The sequence below is a fragment of the Cervus canadensis genome, chromosome 7, assembly GCF_019320065.1.
Source record: "Cervus canadensis isolate Bull #8, Minnesota chromosome 7, ASM1932006v1, whole genome shotgun sequence".
Classification (NCBI taxonomy): Eukaryota; Metazoa; Chordata; class Mammalia; order Artiodactyla; family Cervidae; genus Cervus; species Cervus canadensis.
In genome coordinates this window covers 59494699-59511704 of record NC_057392.1, presented here as the reverse complement: position 1 = coordinate 59511704, position 17006 = coordinate 59494699, and the positions used below count along the sequence as shown (strand labels likewise).

The 17006-nt window shown below is 39.9% G+C and overlaps 2 protein-coding genes and 1 non-coding gene across 8 annotated transcripts in view; 2 read left to right on the top strand and 1 right to left on the bottom strand.

The window, feature by feature from the left end:
• The window catches only part of MCF2L2 (MCF.2 cell line derived transforming sequence-like 2), a 264579-nt gene that overhangs the window by 121257 nt on the left and 126316 nt on the right, over window positions 1-17006 (bottom strand). For all 6 annotated transcript variants that reach the window (XR_006270375.1, XM_043473614.1, XM_043473613.1 and 3 more), the window contains 2 exons: window positions 13767-13944; window positions 2840-2931 (listed from right to left, as the gene is read on the bottom strand). Coding sequence is in view for 5 of the 6 variants with exons in the window: in XM_043473614.1 (XP_043329549.1) it covers window positions 2840-2931; window positions 13767-13944 (270 nt within the window). In the remaining variant the exon portion in view is untranslated. The remainder of the gene's footprint in view (window positions 1-2839; window positions 2932-13766; window positions 13945-17006) is intronic.
• B3GNT5 (UDP-GlcNAc:betaGal beta-1,3-N-acetylglucosaminyltransferase 5) overlaps window positions 1-17006 on the top strand; it is a 79653-nt gene that overhangs the window by 34491 nt on the left and 28156 nt on the right. The window lies entirely within an intron of this gene.
• On the top strand, window positions 11336-11442 carry LOC122445617. The gene has a single exon (XR_006270585.1). It is a non-coding gene; the product is annotated as a U6 spliceosomal RNA (small nuclear RNA).

Sequence of the window (17006 nt, the reverse complement as noted above, 5' to 3'; positions counted from 1 at the left end):
CTCTGTCTAAAGCCACCCCTGTTCCTGCACTGTTTCTTTTTACTGGTATGTAACATCAGAGTAAATGATAAACATAGTTTATGGAAACCTTTGGCCTTAAATACTTTGAGGTTTTCCCTGAGGAAAGGTGCTTTATTTTACTGACAATATTTCCTTTTTTTCTTCTTTTACAACAAATAAAACAATAGCACTCATATTGTTTACAATTATTGAAATAATTTACTCTAATTTGAATTCTTATATATGAGAACCTTTACATACTGACAACTCCCATGGCATCTTTATAAAGTATGGTAAACCTATGGCTGATTCATGTTTATGTTTGGTAGAAACCAACACAATACTGTAAAGCAATTATCCTTCAATTAAAAATAAATAACAAAAAGGTGTGCAGGTCATAAATATGCTGTCTAAAGATAGGCAAAGTAGGTCACAGAGATATGAAATGAGTTGAAATCACAATGGGAGTCGATGCAATGACGTACGAGTTCAGGTACCCAATCTGGGCTCTGGTGCACTTGACACAGACCTCACCTTCAAGGATGACATTCTCTGGAGACCAGGGTACAGAAAAGGGTAGATTGATCCTCAGTTTTGAAGGTGATCATAGTTAAACCCTTTTTATATAACTTAATGATTTCACAGACTTCATGAATGTTAAGTCAGGTGAAGTTTAATTACATTTGCCCATTTCAAAAAATGTCTGACCAAGACTGTATGATACTATGAATAATTATATGCCAACAAATTGGACAACCTAGAGGGAATTGACAAGCTTTTAGAAACATACAGCCCACTAAAACTGAATCAAGAAGAAACAGATAATCTGAGCAGATTGATCACTGGAAGTGAGATAGAATCCATTATAATAATGAAAACTCCTTGCAAACAAAAGTCCAGGACCAGAGGGCTTCACTGGGGAATTCTACCACACATACAAATAAGAACTTACACTGATCATTCTCAAACTTTTCCAAAAAGCTGAAGAGAAGGAAACACTCCCAAAGTTATTCTATGAAGCCACCATTACCCTGATACCAAAACCAGACAAAGACATTGACCAAAAAAAAGTTTTTACAAGACTGTATGAAGTTGCAAACTGCTTCCTAACTCTGGAAGACATGGTGATGTAATACCTACAACTATCAGGGATTCTAAAACAGCAGTAACAGTGCCCTCGTCTGCCCGGAATACAGAAGGATGGCTGAACAAACACAGAAGAATGCAACTTTCTCTCTAAGAAAAGTCTGCTGGGAACTAGTTCACACATTGTTTCTGCCTCCAGGAAGAAAAGCCTATGACTTGCTTTCTGCCTGACTCCTTAATGGTCAGTGGATTCTCTGTTGGGGGGACCTAGATTTGGACACATTAGGCACTGATGATGAATATGAATTATTGGTGAAGTACATTTGAGCCCACAGTCTACTGGCTTCTGTTTCAGAACCATTCAGTCAGCCAGATATTTAATTTTTCAGTGAGGCAGAGGAAAGGGGACCTGTTCTGGGGTTTCTAAACAGCAATATATATTCATAATTCATTTTGCTTGGGTTTTTTAATATAGTGTTACTTTACAATTATACAGTGCTTGGCCATTTTCAAATTTTCTATTGATGTTTGAAACAGTTTCAGGAGGTAGCTGTTGTTATTCAGTTTTACAGATGAGAAACAGGTGTAGAGAGGCCAGATTCCAAAGTTTATGCTTTTAAAAAAAAAAATTTATTTTGAAATAATTATAGATTCACATGAGTTTACAAATAAATGTACAGGTAAGTCCCATGAATTCTTCCCCCAACCTCCTCAAATGTTAACATCTCACACAACTAGCTGCTGCTGCTGCTGCTAAGTCACTTCAGTCGTGTCCAACTCTGTGTGACCCCATAGACGGCAGTCAACCAGGCTCCTCCATCCCTGGGATTCTCCAGGCAAGAACACTGGAGTGGGTTGCCATTTCCTTCTCCAATGCATGGAAGTGAAAAGTGAAAGTAAAGTTGCTCAGTCATGTCCGACTCCTAGCGACCCCATGGACTGCAGCCTACCAGGCTCCTCCATCCATGGGATTTTCCAGGCAAGAGTACTGGAGTAGGGTGCCATTGCCTTCTCCCACACAACTAGAGTATAGTATTAAAAGCAAGAAAATGACTTTGGCACAATCCACAGTACTTATTCCGAGTTCATCAGCTATGTGTGTGTGTGTGTGTGTGTGTGTGTATGTATGTGTAGCTGTATGCAATTTTGTCATGTTCTTTTATATATATATATATATAAAGCATACACTGTTCTACCAATTTTAAATATGAAGTCAGATTATAGGAATGAATAAAATGATTTTATCTTCAATAAAACTTTATTTATCAATAATCATGTACATTATGCTGTATGTGCTCTGCTAAGTTGCTTTAGTCATGATGACTCTTTGCAACCCTATGGACTATAGCCCACCAGGCTCCTCTATCCATGGGATTCTCTAGGCAACAATGCTGGAGTGGGTTGTTATGCCCTCCTCCAGGGGATCTTCCTGACCCAGGGATCAAACCCACATCTCTTCTGTCTCCTGCATTGGCAGGCGGTTCTTTATCACTAGTGCTACCTGGGAAGCCCCAAGTATGTTATGTATGACCAGACAGCTTTTCATTTTTAGTTGCAATTAAGAAAAGGAAGAAATTCTACAAAGCTCATCTCTTGGGAGCACTAGACTGTGCTATGTGCCTTTATGGGCACATCTTCTGGGGGTGATGATAGATATAAAATAGGGAAACACAATTTATTAGTTTATTGATAATTATGGCAGCACTCTTATACATGTCAGAAATTTCTATCAGTAAAGGAAAGGTGATCTTACCTTGACTTCAGATTTAGTCTCATTATCTTCCTTTTCCTCTGAGTTTAAATCTGTCTCCACATAAGGTTCCTCAGATGTTTTGTGACGAGGAACTAGAGAGATAAAGGAAACCTGCCATTAATTTGGCTAGTTGGCTAATAACTCAGAGCACTTAGCCTGACTTGGATCATGCTGATGTAGTTGATTAACAAAGCTTAATTGAGCTGCTACAGTGATTTTCAAAATAGTAGATGAAATTGGAGGTGAAGATGAGATGCAGAAAAGAAAGAGTCCTTGATCCCAGGCACTTGATCCAAAGAGAAAAAAGTCATACCCAACACCATGGAAAACATCAAATTGCAACCAGTCAATCAAGGTAATGTGGTAAAAATGATGGTTTCCATCATTCCCATTTTTAAGGCCCAGTTAAAAAGTTGTTTTCTTCATGGAGTCTTCCTTAACTATTCTAAGCTTCATGGATTCTGCTTATACACTGATGCTTTAGCATTTTCATTTGCAATGTATAACATTGCACTTGTTGCTCTTGGATTGGAAGATTGAATTCTAGGTACCACATTCTACTGAGTGTATTCTTTCCATTATACAGGTAATTAATTAGTGATTATTAATAGAAAATTTGAAAAATACTAAAATCTTACCATTTAAACACACTGTGATTATGTAAGAGGATAGAAATCATTGCTAATCAAATGACCTAACATTCCAGAACTGATGCAATCGCATTTATTAGTGGATAGGATGACTGTGTGAAGAATCTGCTGAGTCTGGAGGAAATTGGGCAGGCTTGCTCTTACTCTTAGCTCTCAATCATTCTCTCTCCCTCCTCTCCTTCCCACAGGACACTAAGACGCCTGGGAAACAATCATCTTCAACCTCCATGGTCATTTGGCAGTAAGATTGGGATTTGGGGAGGAGAAGCCCCAGTTAGATTTGTAGCTTTCTAATCCAGTTTTACCAGAACGCTGCCCTGGGGGTGATGACTACAAGACTAGTCAGTAGTGGTACTTTACATTCTAACTTGTCACCATCACCACCCTTGTATATATAGTTCCTTTGGGAAACTCACAGGATACATGCGATTAACCCAGGACAGGATATGAGCATTTCTAGGTCTGGTGGCCAAAATGTCATCCACCTAGAGTCACCAATACCACCCAGATGCTTATGTGTGGCACACTTGATGGAGGTTGACTGTCTTGCCTCCACAGGCCCTTCCCAAGCCTCTGTGAGCCAACTGGAAGCCCCTTGATCTTCCTGTGGGTTTTCTTTTTTTTTTTTTTTCCATTCTATGTAAAATTTTAATAAAAACATAAGAAAAAATACAAACAAAATAAACAAAAATAGATCTGGTGGATCTGAATATCACAAGCAGGATTCAGGAATTTATATCTGATAACACCCCCTCCCCACTAACTACATAGCTCATCCATGTTTGAAATTACTGATGTAGATAGACCTTACCAGCTTTCCCCTGATTTGGTTTTGTTTTTCCATTTATTTTTATTAGTTGGAGGCTAATTACTTTACATATTGTAGTGGTTTTTTGTGATACATTGACATGAATCACCCATGGATTTACATGTGTTCCCCATCCTGAACCCCCCTCCCACCTCCCTCCCCATCCCATCCCTCTGGGTCATCCCAGTGCACCAGCCCTGAGCACTTGTCTCATGCATCCAACCTGGACTGGCGATCTGTTTCACACTTGATTATAACATGTTTCAATGCTATTCTCTCAGATCATCCCACCCTCGCCTTCTGCCATAGAGTCCAAAAGTCTGTTCTATACATCTGTGTCTCTTTTGCTGTCTTGCATATAGGGTTATGGTTACCATCTTTCTAAATTCCATATATATGCGTTAGTATACTGTATTGGTGTTTATCTTTCTGGCTTAATTCACTCTGTATAATGGGCTCCAGTTTCATCCATCTCATTAGAACTGATTCAAATGTATTCTTTTTAATGCTGAGTAATATTCCATTGTGTATATGTACCATAGCTTTCTTATCCATTCGTCTGCTGATGGGCATCTAGGTTGCTTCCATGTCCTGGCTATTATAAACAGTGCTTCTGTGGGTTTTCTAAACATGTTATGTTGAAATCTGTAGTGAAATGCACAGCTAGCTGCCCCAGGTGGTATGACTGTTGAAGCTATTTTATACCAATGTACAACACATTGGGCTCCTCATTCTCTGCAGGATCTCTGTAACCTGAGTGATTCTAGGCATAGTAACAGGAAGCTAGAAATGCATATACTGATTGGCAATACCCATGACCGAGAACCACTTCCCCTTAACTCTGTTAAGTACAGTGGTGGTACAGTGGTGAAGTTAAAGGCAAGGACGAGAGAGCAGTGTTGCCAGAGTTCAAGTTTTGCTCTTCCACATATGAAGCATACATTATCAAAGAGCCTTAGCCTCAGTTCAGTTCAGTTCAGTCGCTCAGTTGTGTCTGACTCTTTGGGACCCCATGGACTGCAGCATTCCAGGCCTTTCTGTCCATTGCCAACTCCCAGAGTTTACTCAGACTCATGTACATTGAGGTGGTGGTGCCATCCAACCATCTCATCCTCTGTTGTCCCTTCTCCTCCCGCCCTCAATCAGGGTGTTTTCATGAGTCAGTTCTTCACATCAGGTGGCCAAAGTATCACAGTTTCAGCTTCAGCATCAGTCCTTCCAATAAATATTCAGGACTGATTTCTTTTAGGATGGACTGGTTGGATCCCCTTGCTGTCCAAGAGACTCTCAAGAGTCTTCTCTAACAACACAGTTCAAAGCCATCAATTCTTCGGCACTCAGCTTTCTTTGTAGTCCAAATTTCACATCCATATATGACTACTGGAAAAACCACAGTTTTGACTAGACGGACCTTGGTTGGCAAAATAATGTCTCTGCTTTTTAATATGCTGTATAGGTTGGTCATAACTTTTCTTCCAAGGAGCAAGGGTCTTTTAATTTTATGTCAGCAGTCACTATTTGCACTGATTTTGGAGCCAAAAAAAAAAAAAAAATAATAAAGTATCTCACTGTTTCCATTGTTTCCCCATCTATTTGCCATGAAGTGATGGGACCAGATGCCATGATCTTAGTTTTCTGAATGCTGAGTTTTAAGCCAACTTTTTCACTCTCCTCTCTCACTTTCATCAACAGGCTCTTTAATTCTTCTTTGCTTTCTGCCATAATGGTGGTGTCATCTGCATATCTGAGATTATTGATATTTCTCCCAGCAATCTTGATTGCAACTTGTGCTTCATCCATGCTATGACCACTTGTGCTCTTATCCTTCTCCATCAGAGGGCAGACAGACTGAAAACCACAATCACAGAAAACTAACCAATCTGATCACAAGGACCACAGCTTTGTCTAACTCAGTGAAACTATCAGCCATGCCATGTAGGGCTACCTAAGACAGATGGGTCATGGTGGAGAGTTCTGACAAAATGTGGTCCACTGGAGAAGGGAATGGCAAACCACTTCAGTATTCTTGCCTTAAGAACCCCATGAATAGTATGAAAAGGCAAAAAGATAGGACACTGAAAGATGAACTCCCCAGGTGAGTGGTTTCTCATGATGTACTCTGCATATAAGTTAAATAAGCAGGGTGACAACATATAGCCTTAATGTACTCCTTTCCTGATTTGGAACCAGTCTGTTGTTCCATGTCCAGTTCTAACTGTTGCTTCCTGACCTGCATACAGATTTCTCGGGAGGCAGGTCAGGTGGTCTGGTATTCCCATCGCTTAAGTTTTCCACAGTTTATTGTGATCCACACAGTCAAAGGCTTTGGTGTAGCCAATAAAGCAGAAGTAGATGCTCTTCTGAAATTCTATCACTTTTTCAAAGATCCAACATATGTTGGCAATTTGATCTCTGGTTTCTTTGCCTTTTCTAAATCCAGCTTGAACATCTGGAAGTTCATGGTTCATGTACTATTGAAGTCTGGCTTGGAGAATTTTGAGCATTACTTTACTAGCATGTGAGATGAGTACAATTGAGCGGTAGTTTGAGTATTCTTTGGGATTGCCTATCTTTGGGATTGGAATGAAAACTGACCTTTTCCAGTCCTGTGGCCACTGCTGAGTTTTCCAAATTTGCTGGCATATTGAGTGCAGCACTTTCACAGCATCATCTTTTAGGATTTGAAATAGCTCAACTGGAATTCCATCGCCTCCACTAGCTTTGTTCATGCTAGTGATGCTTCCTAAGGCCCACTTGACTTGGCATTCCAGGATGTCTGACTCTAGGTGAGTGATCACACCACCGTGATTATCTGGGTCATAAAGATCTTTTTTGTATAGTTCTTCTGTGTATTCTTGCCACCTCTTCTTAATATCTGCTGCTTCTGTTAGGTCCATACCATTTCTGTCCTTTATTGTGCCCATCTTTACATGGAACATTCCCTTGGTATCTCTAATTTTCTTGAAGAGATCTCTAGTCTTTCCCATTCTGTTGTTTTCCTCTATTTCTTTGCACTGATCACTGAGGAAGGCTTTCTTATTTCTCCTTGCTATTCTTTGGAATTCTGCATTCAGATGGGTGTATCTTTCCTTTTCTCCTTTGCCTTTCGCTTCTCTTCTTTTCACAGCTATTTGTAAGGCCCCTCAGACAGCCATTTGGCCTTTTTGCATTTCTTTTTCTTGGAGATGGTCTTGATCCCTGCCTTCTGTACAATGTCACAAACCTCCGTCCATAGTTTTCAGGCACTCTGTCAATCAGATATAACCCCTTGAATCTACTTCTCACTTCCACTGTATAGTCGTAAGGGATTTTATTTACATCATACCTGAATGGTCTGGTGGTTTTCCCTACTTTCTTCAATTTAAGTCTGAATTTGGCAATAAGGAGTTAATGATCTGAGCCACAGTCAGCTCCCAGTCCTATTTTTGCTGACTGTATAGGGCTCTCCATCTTTAGCTGCAAAGAATATAAGCAATCTGATTTCAGTATTGACCATCTGGTGATGTCTATGTGTAGAGTCTTCTCTTGTGTTGTTGGAAGAGGGTGATTGCTATGACCAGTGTGTTCTCTTGGCAAAACTCTATTAGCCTTTACCCTGCTTCATTCTGTACTTCAAGGCCAAATTTGCCTGTTACTCCAGGTATTTCTTGACTTCCTACTTTTGCATTCTAGTCCCCTATCTGTAAAGGACATCTTTTTTGGGTGTTAGTTCTAGGGGGTCTTCACAGAACTGTTCAACTTCAGCTTCTTCAGCATTACTGGTCAGGACATACACTTGAATTACTGTGATAGTGAATGGTTTGCCTTGGAAACGAACAGAGATCATTCTGTCATATTTGAGATTGTATCCAAGTACTGCATTTCAAACTCATTTGTTGACTGTGATGGCTACTCCATTTCTTCTAAGTGATTCTTGCCCACAGTAGTAGATATAATGGTCATCTGAGTTAAATTCACCCATTCCAGTCCATTTTAGTTAGCTGATTCCTAAAATGTCAATGTTCACTCTTGCCATCTCCTGTTTGACCACTTTCAATTTGCCCTAATTCATGGACCTAACATCCCAGGTTCCTATGCAATATTGCTCTTTACAGCATCAGACTTTACTTCCATCCTGTCACATTCCTAATTGGGTGTTGTTTTTGCTTTGGCTCTGTCTCTTCATTCTTTCTAGAGTTATTTCTCCATTGACCTCCAGTATCATATTGGGCACCTACTCACCTGGGGAGTTCATCTTTCAGTGTCCTATCTTTTTGCCTTTTCATACTATTCATGGGGTTCTTAAGGCAAGAATACTGAAGTGGTTTGCCATTCCCTTCTCCAGTGGACCACATTTTGTCAGAACTCTCCACCATGACCCATCTGTCTTAGGTAGCCCTACATGGCATGGCTGATAGTTTCACTGAGTTAGACAAAGCTGTGGTCCTTGTGATCAGATTGGTTAGTTTTCTGTGATTGTGGTTTTCAGTCTGTCTGCCCTCTGATGGAGAAGGATAAGAGGCTTATGGAAGCTTCCTGATGGGAGAGACTGACTGAGCGGGAAACTGGGTCTTGTTCTGATGGGCAGGGCCATGCTCAGTTAATCTTTAATCCAATTTTCTGTTGATGGGTGGGGCTGTGTTCCCTCCCTGTTATTTCAGTCAGTTCAGTTGCTCAGTCATGTCCAACTCTTTGCAACCCCATGAATCGCAGCACACCAGGGCTCCCTGTCCATCACCAACACATGGAGTTTACTCAAACTCATGCCCATCGAGTTGGTGATGCCATCCAGCCATCTCATCCTCTGTCGTCCCCTTCTCCTCCTGCCCCCAATCCCTTCCAGCATCAGGGTCTTTTCCAGTGAGTCAACTCTTTCCATCAGGTGGCCAAAGTACTGGAGCTTCAGCTTCAGCATCAGTCCTTCCAATGAACACCCAGGACTGATCTCCTTTAGAATGAACTGGTTGGATCTCCTTGCAGTCCGAGGGACTCTCAAGAGTCTTCTCCAACACCACAGTTCAAAAGCATCAATTTTTCGGCACTCAGCTTTCTTCACAGTCCAACTCTCACATTCATACATGACCACTGGAAAAACCATAGCCTTGACTAGATGGACCTTTGTTGGCAAAGTAATGTGTCTGCTTTTTAATATGCTGTCTAGGTTGGTCATAACTTTCCTTCCAAAGAGTAAGCATCTTTTAATTTCATGGCTGCAATACTATCTGCAGTGCTTTTGGAGCACCAAAAAATAAAGTCTGACACTATTTCCACTGTTTCCCCCGTCTATTTCCCATGAAGTGATGGGACCGGATGCAATGATCTTAGTTTTCTGAATGTTGAGCTTGAAGCCAACTTTCTTACTCTCCTCTTTCACTTTCATCAAGAGGCTTTTTAGTTCCTCTTCACTTTCTGCCATAAGGGTGGTATCATCTGCATATCTGAGGTTATTGATATTTCTCCCGGCAACCTTGATTCCAGCTTGTGCTTCTTGCAGCCCAGCATTTCTCATGATGTACTCTACATATAAGTTAAATAAGCGGGGTGACAATATACAGCCTTGACGTACTCCTTTTCCTATTTCCTGTTATTTACCTGGGGTCAAACTATGGTGGAGGTAGTGAAGATAATGGCTTTAGCTTATTCATCTGCAAAATGGGGGATAATAAGAAAGCCAACAGTATGTATGTATGTATGAGGCCTTAGTGAATTAATATGCACAAAGTGTTTGGGTCTTGGTAAGCACTCAGTATATTTTAGCTACTATTATAGCCACAAAAGGGTGCTTCCCAGGTGGCACAGTGGTAAAGAATCCGTCTGCTAATGCAAGAGACACAGAAGATGCAAGTTCAATCCCTGGGTTGGCAAGATCCCCTGGAGTAAGAAATGGCAAGCCACTCCAGTATTCCTGCCTGGAAAACTCAACAGACAGAGGAGTCTGACAGGCTGCAGCCAACAGAGTCGCAAAGAGTCAGAGACAAATGGGCACACATAGCCACAAAAGAATGTTTTCACATTCCTTGTGTACTTCAGAGAGGTACAAAGTACCCAAGACACTTGGCTACCAAGAGTCAGAGCTGAGATTCCAGCTGCCATCTCTAAGTGGCCCTGACCATGTTCCTTAGACTGTGAAATGTAATACTTTATCTTGGCACAGACACAGTTACTAAGGAATCAGATGAATGTGTTTGAAACTCCTGTTATCAACCAGCTAGAATCCACACTCAGTGGTTAATCTCCAAAACAAAAGCATAGGAGCATTATACAAAATAAGCAAGTCGCCTGACCAAAGTCCACAGTACCTGTTCAGACATGTCAAAGATCTGTGGATCCTAGGAGGGTCATTAATTACTGTGAAGTCTTGTGTTTGAAAAGCTGAGAAACAATCTATCATTGAGCTTTGTTTATTTGTAACAAATATATGTCCTTTAAAATAATGAGGGAAATCCAAATAATAATAATAATAAGGGAAAAAAAGTCATAGAAAGGAGTATAATTAGTTTTGGGAAATTGCCCTATATAAGAAGTCAGGAAAACCAAGCCCTGTTTCCAACCATCCAAAAAGGATGTCTCTGTGTGTGCATGTCTGTGTGTATCTGTGGTGTGCATGCATAAGTGTGTCTGAGCGTACATGTGTACGTGTGTGTGTGTGTGTGTGTGTGTGTGTGGAAAAATTCTGGAAAGAAATTCACTGTGAATTTAGTGAACTAAACACTAAAATTATAACACTAAACTGTTATCAACTTTTTAATTCTAAAAAGCTTAATATGTGGTAGGAGACAGGGGACTGTAAATTGTATTAAATGGAGAGTTACCAAAAGACCCCATAATTTTCAGATAAATAAAAACTGAAAGAATTTGTTGCAAACAGACGTGCAAAACAAGAAATGCCAAAGGAAGGTTTCCAGCATGATGAGACAAAATATAGGATGGTAATTCAACAAGGAATAAAGAACATCAGAAATGGTGACTAGGAAGTAAATATAAAATTATCTATATATTTTTTCCATTTTTCTTCCTTTCTCCAAATTTTATTGAAAGATATTTCAAAACAGATATTTAGTGCTCACTTCAGCAGCACATATACTAAAAGTGGAATGATACAGAGAAGATTAGCATGGCCCCTGCATAAGGATGACATGCAAATTCATAAAGTGTTCCATATTTTTATGACCCAGAGGGATGGGATGGGGAGGGAGGTAGGAGGGGGGTTCAAGATGGGGAACACATGTAAATCCATGGCTGATTCATGTCAATGTATGGCAAAAACCACTACAATATTGTAAAATAATTAGCCTCCAACTAATAAAAATAAATGAAAAAAAAGATATATGCCTGTTTAAAGCAAAAATTATAATACAATACTGCGGTATGTAACATATGTTGATGTAATATTTAGGATAAGAATAGCACAGATGATTAAACGGCATATGCAACTATACTGTTGCAAATTTCCTTTATTTACACAATGTGCTACAATATTAACTCAAAGTAGATTGTGAGACATTAGGGACACACATGGTAATACCTAGAAGAAACACCTTGGGAAAAACAATGCAAAAAGGTATGTGTGTATGTATGTAAAAAGTCAGTAGAGGAATTAAAACAGAATACTAAAAAATGGCTAACCTCAAAAAAGTCAGGAAAGGAGATCAGAAGAATAAAAAAAAAAAAATTTATGAGACAAACAGAGAACAAATAATGAAATAGTAGCTCTAAATCCAACTATATCAATACTTACATATTATGTAAAATCAATTAAACACTCTAATTAGAAGATAGAAGTTAACATAATGTTTTTAAAAGGTGAGACCCAAGTAAAGCTGTCTATAAGAAATATACTTTAAAAATAAAGTCAGAAATGGAAGAATGGAAAAAGTGTTATCATGTAAACACTAAGTACAAGAAAGCTGGAATGGCAATATTAATATCTGACAAAGTAGACTTCAATATAGGGCCTATTACTAAAGATAAGAAGGGAAAGAATGATATTTCATTATTATAAAAGGGCCAATATATCTGCAAGATAAAAATAATTATGAATCTGTATATGTTTAATAACAGTTGCAAAATACATGTGGCAAAAAATTATGTGTATATATATATATATCATATCCAAGAGTGTTTACTCAGAATGCATGATTGTTTTAACATATAAAAATAAATCACTGTAATCCACCATATAAACCAATAAAGGAGAAAAATCATACATAGCGCTTCCCAGGTGGCACTAGTGGTAAAGAACCTGCCTGCCAATGCAGGAGACATAAGCAAGGCAATTTTGGTCCTTGGGTTGGGAAGATCTCCTGGAGAAGGAAATGGCAACTCACTCCAGTATTCTTGCCTGGAGAATTCCATGGACAGAGGAGCCTGGCGGGCCATAGTCCATGTGGTCGCAAAGAGTCGGACATGACTGAGCAACTACTAGTAACTAACTATATGCACCAAACAGAGCATCTGAAAAATTCAACAATCATTCATGATAAAACTCTAAACAAACTGGAATAGAAGGGAACTTTCTCAATCTCATAAAGTATGTCTGTGAAAAACTTACTGCTAACATATACTTCAAGGTGAACAATAAGTTCTTTCCCTACAAATTGGGAAAAATCATGGATATCTGATCTCACCACTTCTGTTAAACGTTCTACTAAAAGTTCCAGCCATTATCATAGGGCAAGGGGAAAAAAAGCATAAAGGCTGAAACAGAAGTAAAATTGTCCTTATTTACAGATGATATGGTTACATTGCTATACAGAAATATATTCCTATTGATAATAGTTATATACGGTAAATTCCATTGATCATATGGCTTTTTAAAAACATGAAATATCTAAGATCTTTACACTCAAAACTACTATATTGTTGAGGAAAATTAAAGAAGACCTAAATAAATGGAACATTATAACATTCATAAGTTGAAAGATTCAACATTGGTGAGATAAAAGTTCTCCCCAAACTGAAATATATATTCATTCAGTGATCTACATATTCATCCCAGAAGAAACTGAAAGGTGATTTTACAATTTATATGGAAATGAAAAGGACCTAAAATAGCCAAAACGATGTTGAAAAATAACAAAGTTGGAAGACTTATACTACATGATCTCAAGTCTTATTAGTAGGCTATAGTAATCAAAACCATGAAAGACTGGTGTAAGGACTCATCTTTTTATTTTGTTCAAAGAACCAATTTTACCACTCTTTCGCTAACAGAATCTTGTTGGCCTTTTAAAGGTTCTTAATGAAGCTTATTTTATGCTACTGCTATTCATTCATTTATATTGTTCTTCTACTAGACTGTGAACTTCTCCTGGCATCCAACCATTCAGTTTTACCTAAATTTATAAGTCTTCAATGCCTGTGCTATTCTATATCTTATATAATGTCTGTTGAAACAGTGACCATTATGTATCTTAAACAAGCATAATCTAAATCCTCATGAGCATGGATGAAACAGAAAGCCACAAAACTTCCTTCCCAAATAACTCACCCAAGGTGGAGGGCTGGCTGATTTTTGGTGACACCCATTTTGGGGAGGACTCAGGATGGGGGGCCACAGGTTGCACTGGGCGAGTCTGTCTGGCTGCCAGTTTCATCAGACTCATTTGTCTCTTGTGAAATATTTCCTGCACGTCACTCAGCTTCTGCAGAACTTTCTGGGCTTTAGCCTACGGGAACAAAGCAGATCATGAGCTGGTGGCTCTGCACTGAATCTGAGAACATGAGGCATTCCCTTTCTCCCATCTTCCCCTCTGCCCCTCTTCTCTGAGCATCCATATGCAGGTCATAGCATATCTTGCCTTGTACAGAATTGTGCTTCTAAGAGCCTATACCTCCCACTTGATTGTCAGAAGTTGTATTTTTCCACCACTGTATCTCCAGCACCTGGAACGCTGCCAGGCACTGAGGGGTTCAGTTCAGTTCAGCTCAGTTCAGTCACTCAGTTCAGTTCAGTCGCTCAGTCGTGTCTGACTCTTTGCGACCCCATGAATCGCAGCACGCCAGGACTCCCTGTCCATCACCAACTCCCGGAGTTTATTCACTCATGTCCATCGAGTTGGTGATGCCATCCAGCCATCTCATCCTCTGTGGTCCCCTTCCCCTGCCCCCAATCCCTCCCAGCATCAGGGTCTTTTCCAGTGAGTCAACTCTTTGCATCAGGTGGCCAAAGTACTGGAGCTTCAGCTTCAGCATCAGTCCTTCCAATGAACACCCAGGGCCGATCTCCTTCAGGATGGACTGGTTGGATTGCCTTGCAGTCCAAGGGACTCTCAAGAGTCTTCTCCAACACCACAGTTCAAAAGCATCAAATTTTCAGCACTCAGCTTTCTTCACAGTCCAACTCTCACATCCATACATGACCACTGGAAAAACCATAGCCTTGACTAGATGGACCTTTGTTGGCAAAGTAATGTGTCTGCTTTTTAATATGCTGTCTAGGTTGGTCATAACTTTCCTTCTAAGGAGTAAGCATCTTAATTTAATGGCTGCAATCACCATCTGCAGTGATTTTGGAGCCCAAAAAAATAAAGTCTCACACTATTTCCACTGTTTCCCCATCTATTTCCCATGAAGTGATGGGACTGGATGCCATGATCTTAGTTTTCTGAATGTTGAGTTTTAAACCAACTTTCTCACTCTCCTCTTTCATTTTCATCAAGAGGCTCTTTAGTTCCTCTTCACTTTCTGCCATAAGGGTGGTGTCATCTGCATATCTGAGGTTATCGATATTTCTCCCAGCAACCTTGATTCCAGCTTGTGATTCATCCAGCCCAGCGTTTCTCATGATGTACTCTGCATATAAGTTAAATAAGCAGGGAGACAATATATAAGCTTGACATACTCCTTTTCCTATTTGGAAACAGTCAGTTGTTCCATGTCCAGTTCTAACTGTTGCTTCCTCACCTGCATATAGGTTTCTCAAGAGGCAGGTCAGGCGGTCTGGTATTCCCATCTCTCAAAGAATCTTCCACAGTTTATTGTGATCCACACAGTCAAAGGCTTTGGCATAGTCACTAAAGCAGAAATAGCTAATTTTCTGGAACTCTCTCGCTTTTTTGATGATCCAGCAGATGTTGGCAATTTGATCTCTGGTTCCTTTGCCTTTTCTAAATCCAGCTTGAACATCTGAAAGTTCATGGTTCACGTATTGCTGAAGCTTGGCTTGGAGAATTTTGAGCATTACTTTGCTAGCCTGTGAGATGAGTGTAATTGTGTGGTAGTTGGAGTATTCTTTGGCATTGCCTTTCTTTGGGGTTGGAATGAAAACTGACCTTTTCCAGTCCTGTGGCCACTGCTGAGTTTTCCAAATTTGCTGGCATATTGAGTGCAGCACCTTCACAGCATCATCTTTCAGGATTTGAAATAACTCAACTGGAATTCCATCACCTCCACTAGCTTTGTTCGTAGTGATGCTTTCTAAGGCCCACTTGACTTGGCATTCCAGGATGTCTGGCTCTAGGTGAGTGATCACACCATCATGATTATCTGGGTCATGAAGATCTTTTTTGTACAGTTCTTCTGAGTATTCTTGCCACCTCTTCTTAATATCTGCTGCTTCTGTTAGGTTCATACCATTTCTGTCCTTTATCGAACCCATCTTTGCATGGAATGTTCCCTTGGCATCTCTAATTTTCTTGAAGAGATCTCTAGTCTTTCCCATTCTGTTGTTTTCCTCTATTTCTTTGCACTGATCACTGAGGAAGGCTTCCTTATCTCTCCTTGCTATTCTTTGGAACTCTGCATTCAAATGGGAATATCTTTACTTTTCTCCTTTGCTTTTTACTTCTCTTCTTTTCACAGCTATTTCAGTCACTCAGTTGTGTACAATTCTTTGCCACCCCATGGACTGCAGCAGGCCAGGCTTCCCTATCGACATCAGCAACTCCCAGAGCTTACTCAAACTCATGTCCATTGAGTCGGTGATGACATCCAACCATCTCATCCTCTGTCATCCCCTTCTCCTCCCACCTTCAACCTTTCCCAGCATTAAGGTCTTTTCAAATGAGTCAGTCCTTCACATTAGGTGGCCAAATTACTGGAGTTTCAGCTTCAGCATCAGTCCTTCCAATAAATATTCAGGGCTGATTTCTTTTAGGATAGACTAGTTGGATCTCCTTGCTGTCCAAGGGACTCTCAAGAGTCTTCTCCAACACCACAGTTCAAAAGCATCATTTCTTTGGTGCTCAGCTTTCTTTATAGTCCCACTGTCACATCCATCCATGACTACAGGAAAAATCAAAGCTTTGACTAGACAGACCTTGGTTGGCAGTGTAATGTCTCTGCTTTTTAATATGCTACCTAGGTTAGTCATAACTTTCCTTCCAAGGAGCAAGTGTCTTTTAATTTCATGGCTGCAGTCACCATCTCCAGTGATTTTGGAGCCCAAAAAAATAAACTCTGCCACTGTTTCCACTGTTTCCCCATCTATTTCCCATGAAGTGATGGGACTAGATGCCATGATCTTAGTATGCTGAATGTTGAGTTTTAAGCCAATTTTCTCACTCTCCTCTTTCACTTTCATCAAGAGACTCTTTAGTTCTTCGCTTTCTGCCATAAGGGTGGTATCATCTGCATAGCTGAGGTTATTGATATTTCTCCCAGCAATCTTGATTCCAACTTGTGCTTCATCCAGTCCAGAATTTCTCATGATGTACTCTGCATATAAGTTAAATAAACAGGGTGACAATATACAGACTTGACATACTCTTTTCCCGATTTGCAACCAGTC